The sequence below is a fragment of the Phacochoerus africanus genome, chromosome 15 (genome assembly GCF_016906955.1).
Source record: "Phacochoerus africanus isolate WHEZ1 chromosome 15, ROS_Pafr_v1, whole genome shotgun sequence".
Classification (NCBI taxonomy): domain Eukaryota; kingdom Metazoa; phylum Chordata; class Mammalia; order Artiodactyla; family Suidae; genus Phacochoerus; species Phacochoerus africanus.
The window spans coordinates 49,068,117-49,085,643 of record NC_062558.1 but is presented as its reverse complement, the minus strand read 5'-3'; the positions used below and the strand labels follow the sequence as shown (position 1 = coordinate 49,085,643).

The 17,527-nt window shown below is 40.9% G+C and overlaps 2 protein-coding genes across 7 annotated transcripts in view; both read left to right on the top strand.

Moving 5' to 3' along the window:
* Nucleotides 1–17,527, top strand: part of LOC125116370 (solute carrier family 5 member 4) — a 231,698-nt gene that overhangs the window by 386 nt on the left and 213,785 nt on the right. For all 5 annotated transcript variants that reach the window (XM_047761549.1, XM_047761552.1, XM_047761550.1 and 2 more), the window contains exon 2: nucleotides 381–443. The gene's annotated coding sequence lies outside the window, so the exon portion shown is untranslated. The remainder of the gene's footprint in view (nucleotides 1–380; nucleotides 444–17,527) is intronic.
* Nucleotides 381–11,633, top strand: LOC125116373 (zinc finger protein 280B-like). 2 transcript variants are annotated; one of them, XM_047761561.1, is made up of 2 exons: nucleotides 381–443; nucleotides 9,833–11,633. In XM_047761561.1, exon 2 carries the CDS (start codon nucleotides 9,905–9,907, stop codon nucleotides 11,525–11,527), a length of 1,623 nt encoding a protein of 540 aa, XP_047617517.1. In that variant the 5' UTR covers nucleotides 381–443; nucleotides 9,833–9,904; the 3' UTR covers nucleotides 11,528–11,633. The 2 variants fall into 2 exon arrangements, with proteins under 2 accessions (XP_047617517.1, XP_047617516.1); XM_047761560.1 differs by having other exon boundaries at nucleotides 393–448.

Below are 17,527 nucleotides of genomic sequence, written 5' to 3'. Positions count from 1 at the left end.
GTTCTGGGTGTCCGTGGGCCCAGGCGCTCTCAGGCGGGCGCAGCATTAAAAAATCTATTTATTCCCACCCCTCCTCCCCCAGGTCCAGCTGCCGCGCCTGTTTACCGCGCCTCGGCCTGGACCCCAGCGCGTCCCCCTCCCCCCCTCCCCAGGGCCCGAGTTGCCATGCTTTTGAGCCGGGCAGTTGTCAGAGGGGGTCTTTTCATTCCTGAAGGGGAATTTCCTGAACAGTTTTGGGACAAATGGATTACATTCTGTGCTTCTCCGGTTGAGTGTGAGCTGCTTGACAACCCCCCACCGGCAGTACGAGGTAGACTCTGGGGGATAGAACATTCCCGTGACGCGTGACTCACCCCAGGCTTCTCTCGGGTTGCCTTTAGGATGTGACCTTCCCCTGCGTGGAAAAACTCAAGCCCTCAGAACGTGGGGAGCGCGGGCCTGAGGTAAGGTGAGAGCCTTCGGTTTTTCTCTTGTTAGTCTCCTGGGCCAAATAATTGATGTTTATAGACAGTGTTCCCCTGAGTGGGTCTGAGTCGACTCTGAATGTATGTGACCAATTCAGTGTCATCATTGGTTTCAATAATTCTAGAGCTATCTAATTTGTGTCCTTAAAAAAAGAGGAGGAGGGTGATGGCATTCTTGCATTCTTGAAAGGAAAAAAGAGCACCATGGATTTTACTCTGTGAAGTTGACTGCTTCTGCCATGTTGTGAGGCTAAAATGAACTGATACCAATTCATTAAAAGTGGTTCATTCAGAGCAGATGTGTTTTGGTTAACATGATTACATGAGGTTATTAGTTTGTTCATTTCGGTACCCTTTTCCTTAAGGGCTTTATTTCATGAAGTAATTGAACATGGCTGGATAGAGGAAGCCATCTGAATTCATTTCATGTCAGTAAGCAACATCATAGGTACTTCTGTCCCAGCAATTTTTATTTATTGCTGTGTAACACATTATTTCAAAACATAATACCTTGAGAGGAAAAAAAAAAAAAAAGCAAATGGTGATTATCCCATGGTCTTGAATACAGGAGTTGCTTAGCTGGGTGGTTTTTTCTTCTGAGGTTGTCAGGTTTTTGTCTGAATAGTCAGCCTCTGAAGACTTGACTTCAGAGGTTGGGTGATCTGCATCTGAGCTCACTCACTGAGCTGTTAGTGAGGGTCCTTGGATCCTTACTGGGCCTCTCTATGGAGCTGCTTATGTCATAGCAGCTGGCTTTCCTCGGAGTGAGTGCTTCAGGAGAGAACTTGCACCCAAGATGAAGTGCAGAGTCTCTTGGAAGTTACATACCATCACTTCTTCGGGCTGTGCTTGTGAGACTATGTGCTTAGTCTCACAGGTCAACTGGGTGATAGTGTTGGGGAGAACTACACCAGAGTGTGAATATAGGAGGCAGGATTCATTTGGGGCCATCTTGGAGGCTGGCTACCACAGTCATGCCAACCGTCCATATGATCTCAGATCTATTTCTAGGAGTAAATTGTTTGGGTTTAGGCTAAAGCCCAGACTTTTCCTTGTGTACTGGATCCAGTCAATTCTTGCTTGTTCAAGGAAATTCTTGCAAGTCTCTTTTTCATCCTGGATTAGGTTTTCTGTTTCTTTGGATCATTCCCATCAGCAAACAGACTGATTGTAATGTCACTTCTTATTAAAAACCCATCTTTTGGCAGCACATCCCCCTTCTGCTTATTTTATTTCATATTTGCTTATTATAGGAAAGTTTCTACAGAGCTGGCTATATTTGCAATCTCCAGTTAATTATTTTCTTTCAATGAATATTTGAGGGCTTATTTGCATGCCAGGACTGCTCTTGGCATTTGGGAGAAATCAGTGAACAAAACAGACAAAAATACAGCAAACTGACAATCAAAATAGAACTTCTCCTGTGGAAGGAACTAAAAGTTCAGTAGAGGAAGAAAGATAGTTTACATAATAAATACATACATTCCTGGAGTTCCCTTGTGGTGCAGCAGGTTAAGGATCTGGCATTGTCACTGCAGTTCCTGGCACAGGAACTTCCTCATGCCTCAGGCACAGGGCAAAAAAACAACAACAACAACAAAAAAAAACCCAACCAAAATGTAATTTTCTTGTGACATAAAAGGTGATATTATGAAATTAGGAAGAGTATGGGTCCAGGGCCCTAGGACTGAATGTTGGATAGGTAGGAGTGTTGTAATTTTAGATAAGATGGTCAAAATAAGTCTTTTGGAATAGGTAAGTTAGGACATGGACTTGAAGGAGATAGAAGTGTTAGCCGTGGGGATATCGGGAAGATAAGAATTTCCGGTGGAGACTTGAAGGGAGCAGCAAGGAAGCCACTACAGCTGCATTGGAGTGAATGAATGTTAGATTCAAGAGAGAAGAGGTCAGAGAGAAATTGGTTTTGAGAGTCACTCTTACTTTTTTTCTCAGTCTGTTCTTTAGAAGTAGTCATGTTTTTTGACAAAGAACAACCTTGGTTTAATAATTCTTCCCCTTCTAGACTCCCAGGCTAGATCAGACCCTATTTTTGCATTCCTTTACCATCCTGTACTTATTTATGAAAAAATATTTATGAAAAAGTTATTTTTGTTTTGCTCAGTTGCCCTAAGATGGAATCCAAATGTTTATGGCAGTTTTGAGGATCCTGTAAAGCTCCTGTTTCCCTCAAGCGTTTGTGTTTAATGGGTCTTAAAGTCTAAGGCAGCAGATGTGTGGGGTTAATAGAGTAGTGGGAGGGAGGAGTGTGGGGAAAGGGCCTGAGTGCTGTGGTGGGGAGAGAGGGGCTTGGGACAAGATTTCAGAGGAGCAGTAGTGGGGTGGAAAGAGTCAGGACAAGGAAAGATGGGGAAGGTAGGTACCAAGGAGTCCTAGTGACCTAATCTCAGGAAGTTACTCTAGAGGGACTGATGCCTGACAACTTGTGTGTTGCTGTAACAAAACCCATTTAAAGGGCCTTTGTTTATATGCGCAGGAATAACCTGGGACGTGGGTCATCACCCACTGTCCTCTCAGCTATCTTTGGGGTGAAACCTCTCATTGGCTTCTCCCACAGCCCTTGGCAAATTCCTTAGTTGGGGGGGATATGAAGTGGTATTTGAGGACTCATCCCTTAGAACTAGTAGGTTTTGGTATGTCCAACCTGCCTACTTGATATTTCAAGATTCTGGTAAATTGTAGAAAATAAGCATGTTAGAGGAGAAAATTCCCGTTGTCTGTTATTACTCTTGTCCTGAATTAACTCATTCATTAACTTATTTGCTTTATGTGTGATTCTTTCTCTACTCTTAGTAAACTTTTCATCTGGAATGATTCGTTGGATGAAAAGTTAATCAGTATGGTTAACAGCTGAAAACTCTAAGATCAGTTGGGTAAAAGTCCAGCAGTATTATTGGAACCCAGTCTTTATTTATTTATTTTTTAGGGTCGCAGTCCTGGCATATGGAAGTTCCCAGGCCAGGGGTCATATCGGAGCTATGGCTGCTGGCCTGTGCCACAGCCACATCAATGCGGGATCCGACCTGTCTGTGCAACCCACACCACAGCTCACAGAAATGCTGGATACCTGACCCACTGAGTGAGGCCAGAGATTGAACCCACATCCTGATGGATACTAGTTGGATTCGTTTCCGTGGTGCCACAACTGAACTCCCTATTTTTATTTTTATTTTTATTTTTTTGTCTTTTTGCTATTTCTTGGGCCGCTCCCGTGGCATATGGAGGTTCCCAGGCTAGTGGTCAAATCGAAGCTGTAGCCACCGGCCTACGCCAGAGCCACAGCAACGCGGGATCCGAGCCGCGTCTGCAACCTACACCACAGCTCACGGCAACGCCGGATCGTTAACCCACTGAGCAAGGGCAGGGACCGAACCCGCAACCTCATGGTTCCTAGTCGGATTCGTTAACCACTGCGCCACGACGGGAACTCCCCTATTTTTATTTTTTAAAAACAACAGGGAGTTCCCATTTTGGCTTGTCGGGTTACATAGGAGCTGTGGTGTAGGTCACAGATGGGGCTCAGATCCCAAATTGCTGTGGCTGTGGTGTAGGTTGACAGCTGTAGCTCCAGTTTGACCCCTAGCCTGGGACCTTCCATATGCTGCAGGTGCAGCTCTAAAAAGCAAAGTAAATAAATAAAACAAATTTGTTGAAGGTTAGAAAGTCTTAAGATCAAGGTGCTGGTGGCTGATTTGATTTCCCAGTGTGGGCTCTATTCCACTTTCTTGCTGTGTCCTTACACTTGGGAGGTGTTGGGGGAGAAAGAGAGGAAGGAAGCTTTGTGATGTCTCTTCTTGGCACTAATTCAATCATGCAGGCTCTCTTGACCTTATCTAAACCAAATTACCTCCAAAAGTTCCCGTCTTCAAATACCATCCATTGGGGGTTAGGGCTTCAACACATGAATTTCTGATGTGTACAAGGTTCTCCGAGTAAATCAATAGAAAATATGGAATTAATGGAGCACAGTCTGCTCTATGAATAACGGTTCTTATTAATGAGAGTTACCATTATTAGTTAATTTAGAAAACTCTTTTGAGTTTCCATGCTCTGCTAAGCACTGTTTCTTGTGCTGGTGATATAGCTGTCAACAAAAGATGGTTCCTGCCCTTTGGAGATTATGTTTTCTGGATAGGCAATAGAAGATAATCAAGATAATTAATGTTTTTAATATATTAGATGGTGATAAAGGCTTAAAGGTGAAAGAGAAGGGAAAATAAATTGGAACTGTGAATTAGAGGTTGATTGGAGTATTTGAGAACTTTTTTTTTTTGCATTTTAGGACCACATGTGCAGCATATGGACATTCCCAGGCTAGGGGTTGAATTGGAGCTACAGCTGCCTGTCTGTGCCAAGGCCACAGCAATGCAGGATCCAGGCCACATCTGCAACCTACATCACAGTTCATGGCAACACCAGATCCTGAACCCACATCCTCATGGTTGCTAGTCAGGTTCATTACTGCTGAGCCACAGTGGGAACTTGTTGAGAACCTTTCTGACAAGGAGACTTGGAACAGCCCTGAAGGCGAGAGGCCGGCCATGTAAGTATCTGAATGATAAGTATTCATATTAGTGGGACAACAAATACAAGGGCTCTAGCAAAGTCAAGTGTTTAGTTTGATCAAGAAATATCAAGGAGTAGTTCCCTGGTGGCTCAGTGGGTTACACATCTGGCATTGTCACTGCTGTGGCTCAGGTTCAATCCCTGACCCAGGAACTTATGCATGCCATGGGCATGGCAAAACAAAATAAAACAAGAAATAGCAAGGTTAGTGTAGAGTGAAGTAGGTGGGGAACAGGAGTATGAGATAATTGCAGGACAGTAGATAGGGTTGGAAATGTGGTCTTATAAGCATTGGAAGGAATTGGCCTTTTACTGAGCGACTCAGAAAGGCACTGCAGGTTTTTAAAAATTTTTTTTATTATAATTGATTTACAGAGTTCTGTCAGTTTCTGCTGTACAGCAAAGTGACCCAGCTGTACATCCATATATTCTTTTTTTCACTTAATCCTCAATAGTATTCCATCGTAAATGATCAGATATAGTTCCCTGTGCTATACAGAAGGATCATTGGAGGGTTTTGAGCTAAGCAATAATATAATCTGATTTGTTTGTCAAGTGGAGAAGAGACAGGTGGAGTGAGATTTAAGTTTACTGGGGAAGTCAGGATTAGAGGGACAGATTTAGGAGACATCAATGAATGGGTTATAGTTAAATCAAGTTGGGGTAAGATTATCAAGAGAGTTCATTCCCAGTTTGCTAGGCCAGTGCTAAATGCTTGACATTGAATTATGCTATTTATAGCCTTACTCTATTCTTTGAATTTTACATCTCTTTTCCATGTTACTATTTATGAAATTAGTATGTATGAATGAATAGAAATATGTACATTTAATATAAAATTTCTCCCAGTTATACTGCAAAACAAGCTACCATTGAATAGTTGATGCTTTTTTAAAAAGTGCTTACCTTAAGTTTAAGAAATAAGAAATTTGGAGTTCCCATTGTGACACAGCAGAAGTGAATCAGACTAGGAACCACGAGGTTGTGGTTCAATCCCTGGCCTCACTCAGTGGGTTAAGGATCTGGCGTTGCTGGAGTTCCCATCGTGGTGCAGTGGTCAACAAATCTGACTAGGAACCATGAGGTTGTATGTTCGATCCCTGGCCTTGCTCAGTGGGTTAAGGATCGGAGCTGCGGTGTAGGTTGCAGACGTGGCTCGGATCCCACGTTACTGTGGCTCTGATGTAGGCCGGCGGCTACAGCTCCGATTCGACCTCTAGCCTGGGAACCTCCACATGCCGTGGGAGCGGCCCAAGAAATGGCAAAAAAAAAAAATCTGGAGTTCCCGTTGTGGTGCAGTGGTTAACGAATCCGACTAGGAACCATGAGGTTGCGGGTTCGGTCCCTGCCCTTGCTCAGTGGGTTAAGGATCCGGCATTGCCGTGAGCTGTGGTGTAGGTTGCAGACGCGGCTCGGATCCCGCGTTGCTGTGGCTCTGGCATAGGCCGGTGGCTACAGCTTCGATTTGACCACTAGCCTGGGAACCTCTATATGCCACGGAAGCGGCCCAAAGAAATAGCAAAAAGACAAAAAAAAAAAAAAAAGATCTGGCAGTGCCGTGAGCTGTGGTGTAGGTCGCAGATGCGGCTTGGATCTGATGTTGCTGTGACTGTGGCCATGGCTGTGGCGTAGGCCAGCAGCTGTAGTTTCAGTTCGACCCTTAGCCTGGTAACCTCCATGTGGCATGGGTGCGGCCCTAAAAAGCAAAAAAATAAAATGATGAATATAAAAAAAAATGAGAAATTTTGCCTTTAAGATACAGAAATACATTTATGTAAACATTTTTATGATAGTTGATTTACAATGTTATGTCAATTTCTGCTGTACAGCAAAGTGACCAAGTTTTTATATATATATATATATATATATTTTTTTTTTTTTTTTCTTGAGAACCTTTCTGACAAGGAGGCTTGGAATATATATATATAGTGTGTATGTGTGTATATATATGTGTACACACACACACATATTGTGTGTATATATATATATCTATATACACACACACACACATCTACCCGCAAACACATTTTATCTTTTATCATGTTCTATCACAAGTGATTGGATATAGTTCCCTGTGCTGTATGGCAGGACCTTATTGCTTATCCATTCTAAATGTAATAGTTTGCATCTACTAATCCCACTGCCTCCTCCTCCCCCTTGGCAACCACAGGTCTGTTCTCTATATCTGTGAATCTGTTTCTGTTCTGTAGATAGGTTCATCTGTGCCATACTTTAGATTCCACATTTATGGTGTTTGTCTTTCTCTTTCTGACTTACTTCATTAAGTTTGAAAATCTCTAGTTCCGTCCATGTTGCCGCAAATGGCATTATTTTGTTCTTTTTTTATGGCTGATTAATTATTCCATTGTGTATATGTACCACATCTTCTTAACCCATTTATCTGTTGATGGACATTTAGGTTGTTTCCATGTCTTGGCTATTGTGAATAGCGCTGCAATGAATGTACAGGTGTATATATCTTTCTGAATTAAGCTTTTGTCTGGATATTTGCTCAGGAGTGGGACTGCTGAATCATATGGTAGTTCTATATTTAGTTTTCTGAGGTGCCTCCATACTGTTTTCCATAGTAGTTGTACCAATTTACAGTCCCACCAGCAGTGTATGAGGGTTCCCTTTTCTCACACCCTCTCCAGCATTTGTTATTTGTATACTTATTAATGATGGCCATTCTGACTGGTGTGAGGTGGTACCTCATTGTAGTTTTGATTTTCATTTCTCTGATAATTAGTGATGCTGAACATTTTTTCATGTGCCTGTTGGCCATCTGTTTATCTTCTTTGGAGAAATGTCTATTTAGGTCTTTTGCCCATCTTTCAGTTGGATTTTTTTTTTTTTTTCTGTTGAGTTGCATGAGTTGTATATTTTTGAGGATTAAGCCCTTGTCAATTGCATTGTTTGCCACTGTTTTCTCCCATTCCATAGGTTGTCTTTTTTTTTTTTTTTAAATGGTTTCTCCTTTGCTGTGCAAAAGCTTGTAAGTTAGATTAGATCCCATTGGGTTTTTTTTTTGTTTTTTGTTTTTTTTGGTTTTTTTGGTCTTTTTGCCTTTTCTAGGGCCGCTCCCACGGCATATAGAGGCTCCCAGTCTAGGGGTCAGATCGGAGCTGTAGTCGCCAGCCTACACCAGAGCCACAGCAATGTGGGATATGAGCCGCGTCTGCAACTATACACCACGGCTCACAGCAACGCTGGATCCTTAACCCACTGAGCAAGGCCAGGGACTGAACCTGCAATCTCATGTTCCTAGTCGGATTCGTTAACCACTGAGCCATGAAGGGAACTCCCCCATTGGTTTATTTTTGGTTTTGTTTCTATTACATTGGGAGACTAACCTAAGAAAACATTTGTATGGTTGATGTCAGAGAATGTTTTGCCTATGTTCTCTTCTAGGAGTTTGATGGTGTCTTATGTTTAAGTCTTTAAGCCATTTTGGGTTTATTTTTGTGCATGGTGGGAGGGTGTGTTCTAGTTTCATTGATTTACATGCAGCTGTCCAGTTTTGCCAGCACCACTTGCTGAAGGGACTTGTTCCCATTTATATTCTTGCCTCCTTTGTCGAAGATTAATTGACTGTAGGTGTCTGGGTTTATTTCTGGGTTCTCTATTCTGTTCCATTGGTCTTGTATGTCTGTTTTGTATCAGTACCACACTGTCTTGATTACTGTAGCTTTGTAGTATTGTCTGAAGTCTGGGAGAGTTATGTCTCCTGCTTGTTTTTTTTCTTTCAGGATTGCTCTGGCAATTCTGGGTCTTTAATGATTCCATATAAATTTTTAGATTGTTTATGCCAGTTCTGTGAAAAAGTCAAGGATAATTTGGTAGGGATCACATTAAATCTGTAGATTGCTTTGGGTAGTATGGCCATTTTATAACTCTTCCAATCCAGGAGCATGGGATATCTTTCCATTTTTTTGAATCCTCTTTAACTTCCTTGATTAATGTTTTATGGATCTCAGCATGTAAGTCTTTCACCTCCTTGGTAAGGTTTATTTCTAGGTATTTAATTTTTTTGTGTGTGATTTTAAAAGGTACTTTTTAAAAATATTCCTTTTCTAATATTTCATTGTTACTGTACGGAAATGGAGCCAATTTCTGAATGTTAATCTTGTATCCTGCTACTTTGCTGAATTCATTGATCAGTTCAAGTAGTTCACTGGGATGGGGATCCAGCGTTGCTGTGAGCTGTGGTGTAGGTTGCAGACTTGTCTGGGATCCCAAGTTGCTGTGGCTGTGCTGTAGGCTGACAGCTGCAGCTCTGATTTGACCCCTACCCTGGAAACCTTCACATGCTGCGGGTGCGACCCTAAAAAGCAAAAAAAAAAAAAAAAAAAAAAAAAGAAAGGAAAAAAAGAAACAGGGAAGATGCAAGTTATGTTGTTACAATTTAACAGTTTCTCCAGCTATTCTTGTCTTGCAGCTTTGTGTTTAATTTTGTACAGTTACCACCTAACACTGCTCAATGGTGCCTTTGTAAAAATATTCATCCTTTACATGTTATTTCACCTAGTGATTGCTTGCTGGAGGTTTTTTTCCCTTTTCTTCTTTGAATAGAAGCGATTGTAATCAACCTAGAGAAAACTATGATTCTAGAGTCACATAGATTTGTAATCATAGGTTTTAAGATGTCGTTTATCCTCTTGTGACTCTAAGTGCCCTTATCTGTGAAATAAGGATGTTTATAACTACCCTAGAGTTTTGGAGAGAATTTAAAAAGATAACACATTTTTCTGTGCTTAACTGATGTGTAGTGTGTTTGTGCTTAGGTGGCAGTTTATATAAAGAAAGCACTGGGACTTGTGGCTACACCCTTCAAGAATAAAAAAAAAAATTAGAAAATGGAGCCACCATGTATGTTATGTGAGGAAGAACAAGAGCCAGAACTACAGAAAAGCATAGAAGAAACCAAACAATTAGATGATGAAGATGCTGAACTAATATTTGTTGGAGTGGAACATGTAAATGAAGATGCTGAGCTGATCTTTGTTGGGATGACCTCAAATTCAAAACCAGTTGTTTCAAACATTTTAAACAGAGTTACCCCAGGTTCATGTTCAAGGAGGAAAAAGTATGGTCACTTTAGAAGAGATAATGCTCATAAATTTCAACCTATAAGCTGTGTGACACCTTCATCAGAAGCAGTGACTTTCTTGGCAGTTTCTGACTCTGAATCAAGATCAGGAGATAGTCCTATTATTATTGAGCCTTTGTCTAAACCTGATTATAAAAATTATTCACCACAAGTTGTGCCTGATAATTCTTCAGAGTTATGTTCTCCTTTGATTACTTTCACAAGTTCATTGCAGCATCCATTAGGTACAGCACTTTCTGCAGGAGATATGAATAAAAGTCAAGTATCAAAGCGACTTTCCACTTCTGAAACAAATAGCACAAATCCCAAAAGGCGTAAACTAAGTGATGGAATCATAGGGGGACATTCTTTAGCTTTGTCCTCTTCAGGTATCTTTCAGACAGTGACTAGTCAGCAAAGCACACCCTCAAACAGTATTCATACCTCATTAAGCCATGTTCAAGATGGGGAACCTTTTCCTTTAAAGGACATTGTCCATAGTAAGCCTATAAATCCTTTTGGGGAAAATGGACCAGCGAAAACAGGCTTTTCAAGTCTAGCAGGTCAAAACAAGACTGTTGATCCCAAGAAAGAAAATCTGATTATGTTACTTCATGACTTTTACTATGGACAGCATATAGGAGACAGGCAGCCAGAACTGAAGACACACACAGCCTTTAAATGCCTCAGCTGCTTGAAAGTTCTAAAAAATGTCAAGTTTATGAATCACATGAAGCACCATTTGGAACTTGAGAAGCAGAGGGGTGACAGCTGGAAAAACCACACCACCTGCCAGCACTGCCACCGCCAGTTTCCCACTCCCTTCCAGCTGCAGTGTCACATTGAAAGTGTCCATACTTCCCAGGGACCCTCCCCAGTCTGTAAAATCTGCGAATTGTCTTTTGAAACAGATCAGGTTCTCTTAGAGCACATGAAGGACAATCATAAGCCTGGTGAAATGCCCTATGTTTGCCAGGTTTGCAATTACAGATCATCAGCCTTTGCCGATGTGGAAACACATTTCAGGACATGCCATGAAAACACTAAGAATTTGCTTTGCCCGTTTTGTCTGAAAATTTTTAAAACTGCAACACCATACATGTGTCATTATAGAGGACACTGGGAAAAGAGTGTTCACCAGTGTTCCAAGTGCCGGCTACAGTTTTTAACTTTCAAGGAGAAAATGGAGCACAAAACCCAGTATCATCAAATGTTTAAGAAGCCCAAGCAACTAGAAGGATTGCCTCCTGAAACAAAAGTTGTTATTCAAGTGTCGCTGGGGCCTCTTCAACCAGGATCAGTGAAAGTAGCATCCATTACTGTGAGTACATCTGATTCTGAACCATCACCCCCCAGGTCTAAAAGTAGAATTTCAAAAAAACCCCGTTAATTCTACTTTGAGTAAATATGAAGCAAGTATTTCAATCAAAAATTAAAACCCATAAAATCAAAAAAATCCAAACCATAACATTATTCAGTAGCATATAGTGAAACCAGTGGGTCATTTATGAGATTTTTTTAAAAATTCATGAAATATAGTATTGTTTGATCTGAATTTTGAGGTGTTATTTAAAAATATATTACCTGCTTTTTGTAATAACTGTCTGGCTTAACACATGAAAAGTGTGTGTAAGAGAAAAAAGTGAAAACTTATTTATTGATATTTCATGTTATTTGTAAGTTTGAAAGCTCTTCTATATATAGAATCTGTATAATTTTTTAACAAAATTTTATTTTCAACTTTTTCTGTATTGAAGATTTCAATATTAACTATAGCCATACTGGAATGGCTTTATTGTGGTGTGGTCCTGTTTGCTGCTAAACTCGTAGAAGTGCCTCTGTTGTGCTTTTCTAAAATAACTTGGCTCTGAAAGCCAGGGTGTGTCAAAGTTGAGGGAGAAGCTGTGGCATTGAATGGGGATCAGAAACTGGAAGTTTAGTCCACAGAGAGCAGTGGCTCCTTGTCCTGGTCGAGGAAGAGGCACACATACTCACTCTAGGCTTGGAGCCAAGGCAGCAGGAACACTGTCTCAGAGTGTCTTTACCTAGCCCAGGAACATCCAAGAAAACCAGGCTTAATTAAAATAAAATGCCTGTTTGGTGAGGGGCCTCTGCAGGCATCAGGCAGGCATTGCATATCTTTGGCTTCAGATGGAGAAGCAGAGATAATTAATAGAACAGACCCTTGGGCCAGTGGACCTCTTGTTGCATGATCAAAAGGGGAGTTCAGTTTGTGCCCTCTTCTCTCTCATCTGGCTGGCTTTTAGTCAGAATAAACTAGCCATATGCCTCTCAGAGCAGTAAAGTAAAGGTTCCCAAGGAAAAGATGCCCTGACATCCATAGTTTGAACTGTAGTGGACCCATAGTTTGAACTGAACGGGGCCAAACACATGGAGTCTTTCCAGTTTATGAACTGGGTTATATTTAGTTCTGTTACCCTTAAGCTGGGGTGGGATTGTCCAAGAACAGTGGATAAAAATAGCCCAGGGTGATTAAAACCATTGTAAGGTTTTTTCCTTACATTTTTTCATGTACATGTATCTTACCCTAGTTGAACATGTGAAGTTTGCAATTTTGTATCTTGCCTTGGACATGAATATATTACAATTAACAGTTATTTCTCTTGTGTGTATAATTTATGATTCTATCAAACTAATTGAGTTTTTGTTGTAATTGACACATTCTAATGTGTGAGAAATAGCTTATTTCAATAATTATCAGGTCTTAGAGTTACTATCTTTCACCTAATATATCCAGCTGTCTAATCTCTGATTATACTATGGGGGAACGTTTTTCCTTGTCATCTCCGTGGGCGCCTTCACAGAACTGTGGGGTACCCTCTGAGTATTGGTTCCTGAACAACAGCTTTGGTTGCCTCCTTGGGGTTCCTAGAGTTGTCTCGCTATGCGTGTTGTAGTGCTATCCGTCTTGCTCCACCTCTGACCTAGGTACCTAGCAGAAGGAACCACTCAAGGAACCTGGGATGTATGCCAGGAGAAATCTCTCCTTTTTTTCTCTTTCTTCTTCTTTGTCTCTTCCCACCCCATTTTTCTCTCCTCAGTGTAATTCAATTCTCTAGGCTTTTACAAGATGCTAGCAGTTACAATCATCAAGGGGTTGGCATCCCTCTTAGAATTGAGGACGAAGGACTGAAATAACAAGGTTGCTATAAGTATATTGTCCATATTTTAGATAATTTACTGAGTGTAGATTTTGATGTATTTATTTGCTCAATGCTTGATTGATTGATTGATTTGCACTTTGAATATTTTACTAGGCCTTTCTAGTTACTTTGCTTGGGCCAAAGCACTTTGCTAAAATTTTGGCTTGAACCCCTTTCTTTAGGTATAGAGAGTGTGTGTGTGTGTGTGTGTGTGTGTGTGTGTGTGTGTGTGTGTGTGTATGTTCTGGTCTCAGGTGGAACTTTATATATAAGTAGATGTGTAGACGTTTGCATATTTACTTCCCTTATTCTGTCCTATGGTAAATATATGAATGTTTTAGTTCTGTGTTTTTGCAGTTACTTGGTGTTATCAACACAGTTGTTCTTTGCTTTTTTACTAAAGTATGCTCCTAAGGAGTGCAAGTTGTTATTTATTGCCAACTAGGTTTGTGTGATATGGCCCCTGACTACCTCCTCTCTTCCATTCTCTGTCATGCTACTCTACCATTTTCCCCACTGGTACCCTGCTTTTGACACACTGGCCCTGCTTTTCCTCAAGCAAATTCCATTTCTTCCCAATCCAAAGATTGCAAGTGCTGTTCTCCTTCTTAGAATGCTCTTCTCCTAGGCCTGCATGGCTTGCTACCTCGCCTAATTGTTTGACACTTGACTTTAGTATATTGAGCTTTACCAGTGTTGTTAAAATCACACCATGAAATTTCCTCCTGCCCATTTTTCCTCCTCCTCCTTAAAGGCACTTTAAGTCTCTGTACTCTTGTTCTCTCCCCAAATCTAGTTAAATTTCCTAGGTTTTCATAAAAAACTGGGAAGAGATAATCATCAAGGGCTTTGCTTCTTAGAATTGAGTTAGCTTGAGTCAGTTTTTGTGCCTGCAACCAAAAGACAATTAATAGTGAGTTGAGTTCTTTCAGGAGCTTTCTCTGTTTTTCTATTGATACCTCTATATTTTTTTAAGCCAGTGCTACTTTGTTTTGTTTACAGATATATTGAGTATCTGTCAAGATTACTATTTTGTTATTGCCCTTTGTGAATTTCCTTGTCTATTTTGCTTGTTCTTTGAGATAAAATTTATTATTTTATTAATGTTGCCAAAAATTGTAAGCAAAACTAGCAGTTATAGAAATAAATTTTTTTTTGAAAAAGTGTTTTCATTGTGTTGTCTTTTCACCAATAATGTGGCTTTTTTTTTTGTTTTTGAATTTATAATCTTACTGTTTTGGCCAGGACTTCTAAACAATGATGTGTAAATAGGTTTCTTCTTGATTTTAATGAGAAATTCTTTACTGTCAAAGTTAATGAGTATATGGCTTACTGAATTTTCTATCTTTAGATTTTAAAGAATGTGTAGTTTTATTGTATATAACATCTGCTGAGACAATCAATTACTTTTTTAAATGCAAGATTTTGCTCAGCTGGATTCACAACTTTCCTATTAGAAGCCTTCCTTTCTTGGGACAAAAATAATTCCACTTGGGGTTTAATATTATCCTCTCAGAATCTCATTCCATTTCTCATTTCTAATATTGGAATGAATTTCCTCTTCCCCTCATTGGATTTGCCACAGTTTTATCAATGTCTCTGATTTACTTTTTCCAAAAAGCAACTCTTGCTTTATTATCCCAACAAATTTTGTTGTTCTCTATTTTTCTCTCAATTCATTATATACTTTCTACATTCCTTAGGATTGTTCTTTTTTATAACCTTTTATTTTAAAAGATTTTTTTCTTTAAAACTTTTTATGTTGAAGGAGTTCCCTGGTGGCTCGGTGGGTTAAAGGTCCAGCTTTGTCAGTGCCATGGCTTGGGTCACTGATGTGGCATGGGTTCTATCCCTGGCCTGAGAACTTTTGCCTGCTGCAAGTGTGGCTCCCTCCCATACAAACAACAGAAAAGGAAGATGGAAAGTTCTTTGAAAAGTAAAGTGTGCCTATGAAGTTGTCAGTTGGAAGCTCCTTCCTGACATTAAGCAGAGCACCTCAGGAAGTGATGGAGAGGCAAGTTTTCCTGGAGAGTCCTTAGAAGAGAGGCATGCAATTACCTGTGGAAATGTTTTTGAAAAAGGGACTGGTGGCCAGGTAGGGAAGCAGAGACCTTGTTTATGAGTGGGACGCAGCATTCTGGGACTTAGGACTGGAGGACCAGGCTTCTTTGTGAGGCCAGAGTTGACAGAAAGCTTTTGAGTTTGGCCCTTTTCTTTCTCCCTTGCTGCCTTGGCTGGATTGCCTGTAGTATCACCACCAAGAGACTGAAAAACAAAGCAGAAGAAAAAAACCCCCAGCTAAGGCCAAAATGAATTTGTAGTGTAACAATAGGGCAGCAGGGATCAGCAGTACAGCAGACTGCCTGTGAGTGTTTCTTCACTCCTCAGTCCCCTCTAGGCCCTAAAAAAGAAATAGAGAAAGACAAAAAAGAAAAAAAATCATTCTTAGGAGGAAATCAAGGGAGTAGGGGGTGTGGCCTGTAGTCACCTAGCTGGAGCAGAGTGACATAAGAGGATAGACTACCACACTAGAAAGTCTGGGATCTGTTCCTGGGCATATCATGCCTCCTGCTTAAATTCAGCAGGACTAACACAGGCTAAGCCTCAGGCTTTAGCGCCTTCTCCTTTGTGGCTTTCTAGCCTGAATAGCTGAGACCCCTGTGGGATGGACACAAAGTAAACACTCCTGTAAAGATGTGTACACCATAAAAAGTTAGCAGGAATCCGAATCATTGAAGGTGAACATCAAGATTTAAATAAGTATAATTTCTCAAAGATATAAAGAAGAATAATGGTAATAAACTTTTTTTTTGTCTTTTTTAGGGCCACACCCACAGCATACGGAGATTCCCAGGTGAGGGGTCTATTGGGAGCTGTAGCTGCCGGCCTATGCCATAGCCACAGCAATGCCAGATCCAAGCTGTGTCTGCGACCTACACCACAGCTCACGGCAATGCTGGATTGTTAACCCACTGATCAAGGCCAGGGATCGAACCCACAACCTCATTGTTCCTAGTCATATTTGTTTCCCCTGCGCCACGACAGGAATTCCAGAATAATGGTAATAAACTCGTAAGAGGATTTTTTTGCACCAAAACACTTAACAGTTGTCCTCAGTGCCCTGCATACCTTGCTCTGTCACCTCAAATATTTGCACAAATATTATCTTAGTGTGGCCTACTGACCAGATGATTTAAAGTTGTATCCCCACATCAAGCTGTATCCTAATCTCTGCTTCATTTTTATTTTTTTTCGCTTTATAGTGCCATACCTGTGGCATATGGAGGTTCCCAGGCTAGGGGTCGAATTGGAGCTGCAACTGCTGGTCTACACCACAGCCACAGCAACACGGGATCCGAGCCGATCTGCATCCCACACTACAGCTCACAGCAACACCGGATCCTTAACCCACCAAGTGAGGCCAAGGATTGAACCCATATCCTCATGGATACTAGTTGGATTCGTTTCTGCTGAGCCACGAAGGGAACTCCTCTACTTTATTTTTATCCACAGCACTTATCACCTTGTAACGTGATAATACAATTTTTCTCTCCAGTCTCTTTTCACTATTTATTTATTTATTTATTTATTTATTTATTTATGTTTACTTATTTATTTTTGGCCATGTTCCCGAGATCCTTAATCTACTGAGTCACCAGGGAACTTCTGTTTCTCCCTCTAGAACAAATTCTCCATGAGGTCATTTGTCTGTATCTTCAGCACCTAGAATGTGGCCTAACTCATAGTTGGGTATTGAATCAATACTTGTTGAACTAGATGAATAAGTGGAGAAGTATAGAAGATACAGGTAGTAAGAATAGGGAATTAATCTATAAAATTATCATCTAAAGAAGCAAGGACAACAAGTAGAAAGGAGGGGAGAGAAGGAAAAAAAAAAAATTCAAATCAACCTGAACCTGAAATAGTAAATGATAAGGATGGAGTGAGGATGCTGGGGGTTGGGTACTGGGATTAAGAGCTTGAGAGCCTGCTACAGTGCCTGGTGTATAGTTGCAGGTGAGCAACCGTAAGAGGCCACACACCCCTGAAGGCTTGGTTGGAGCAGCCTTGGTTCCTTACCACATGGGCCTCCTGTGGGGTTGTATCAGGCTCCTCTAGGAGCAGCAATCCAAGAGAAAGGAACCAAGAGAGGCCACTGTCTTTTTGTAACCTAGTATCAGAACTGACCTCCCATCACTTCTGTGTCTTACTTGCTGGAATCCAGT

Coding starts and splice junctions, on each gene's coding strand:
- LOC125116373 (XM_047761561.1), top strand. CDS start 9,905: ATGGAGCCACCATGTATGTTATGTGAGGAAGAACAAGAGCCAGAACTA.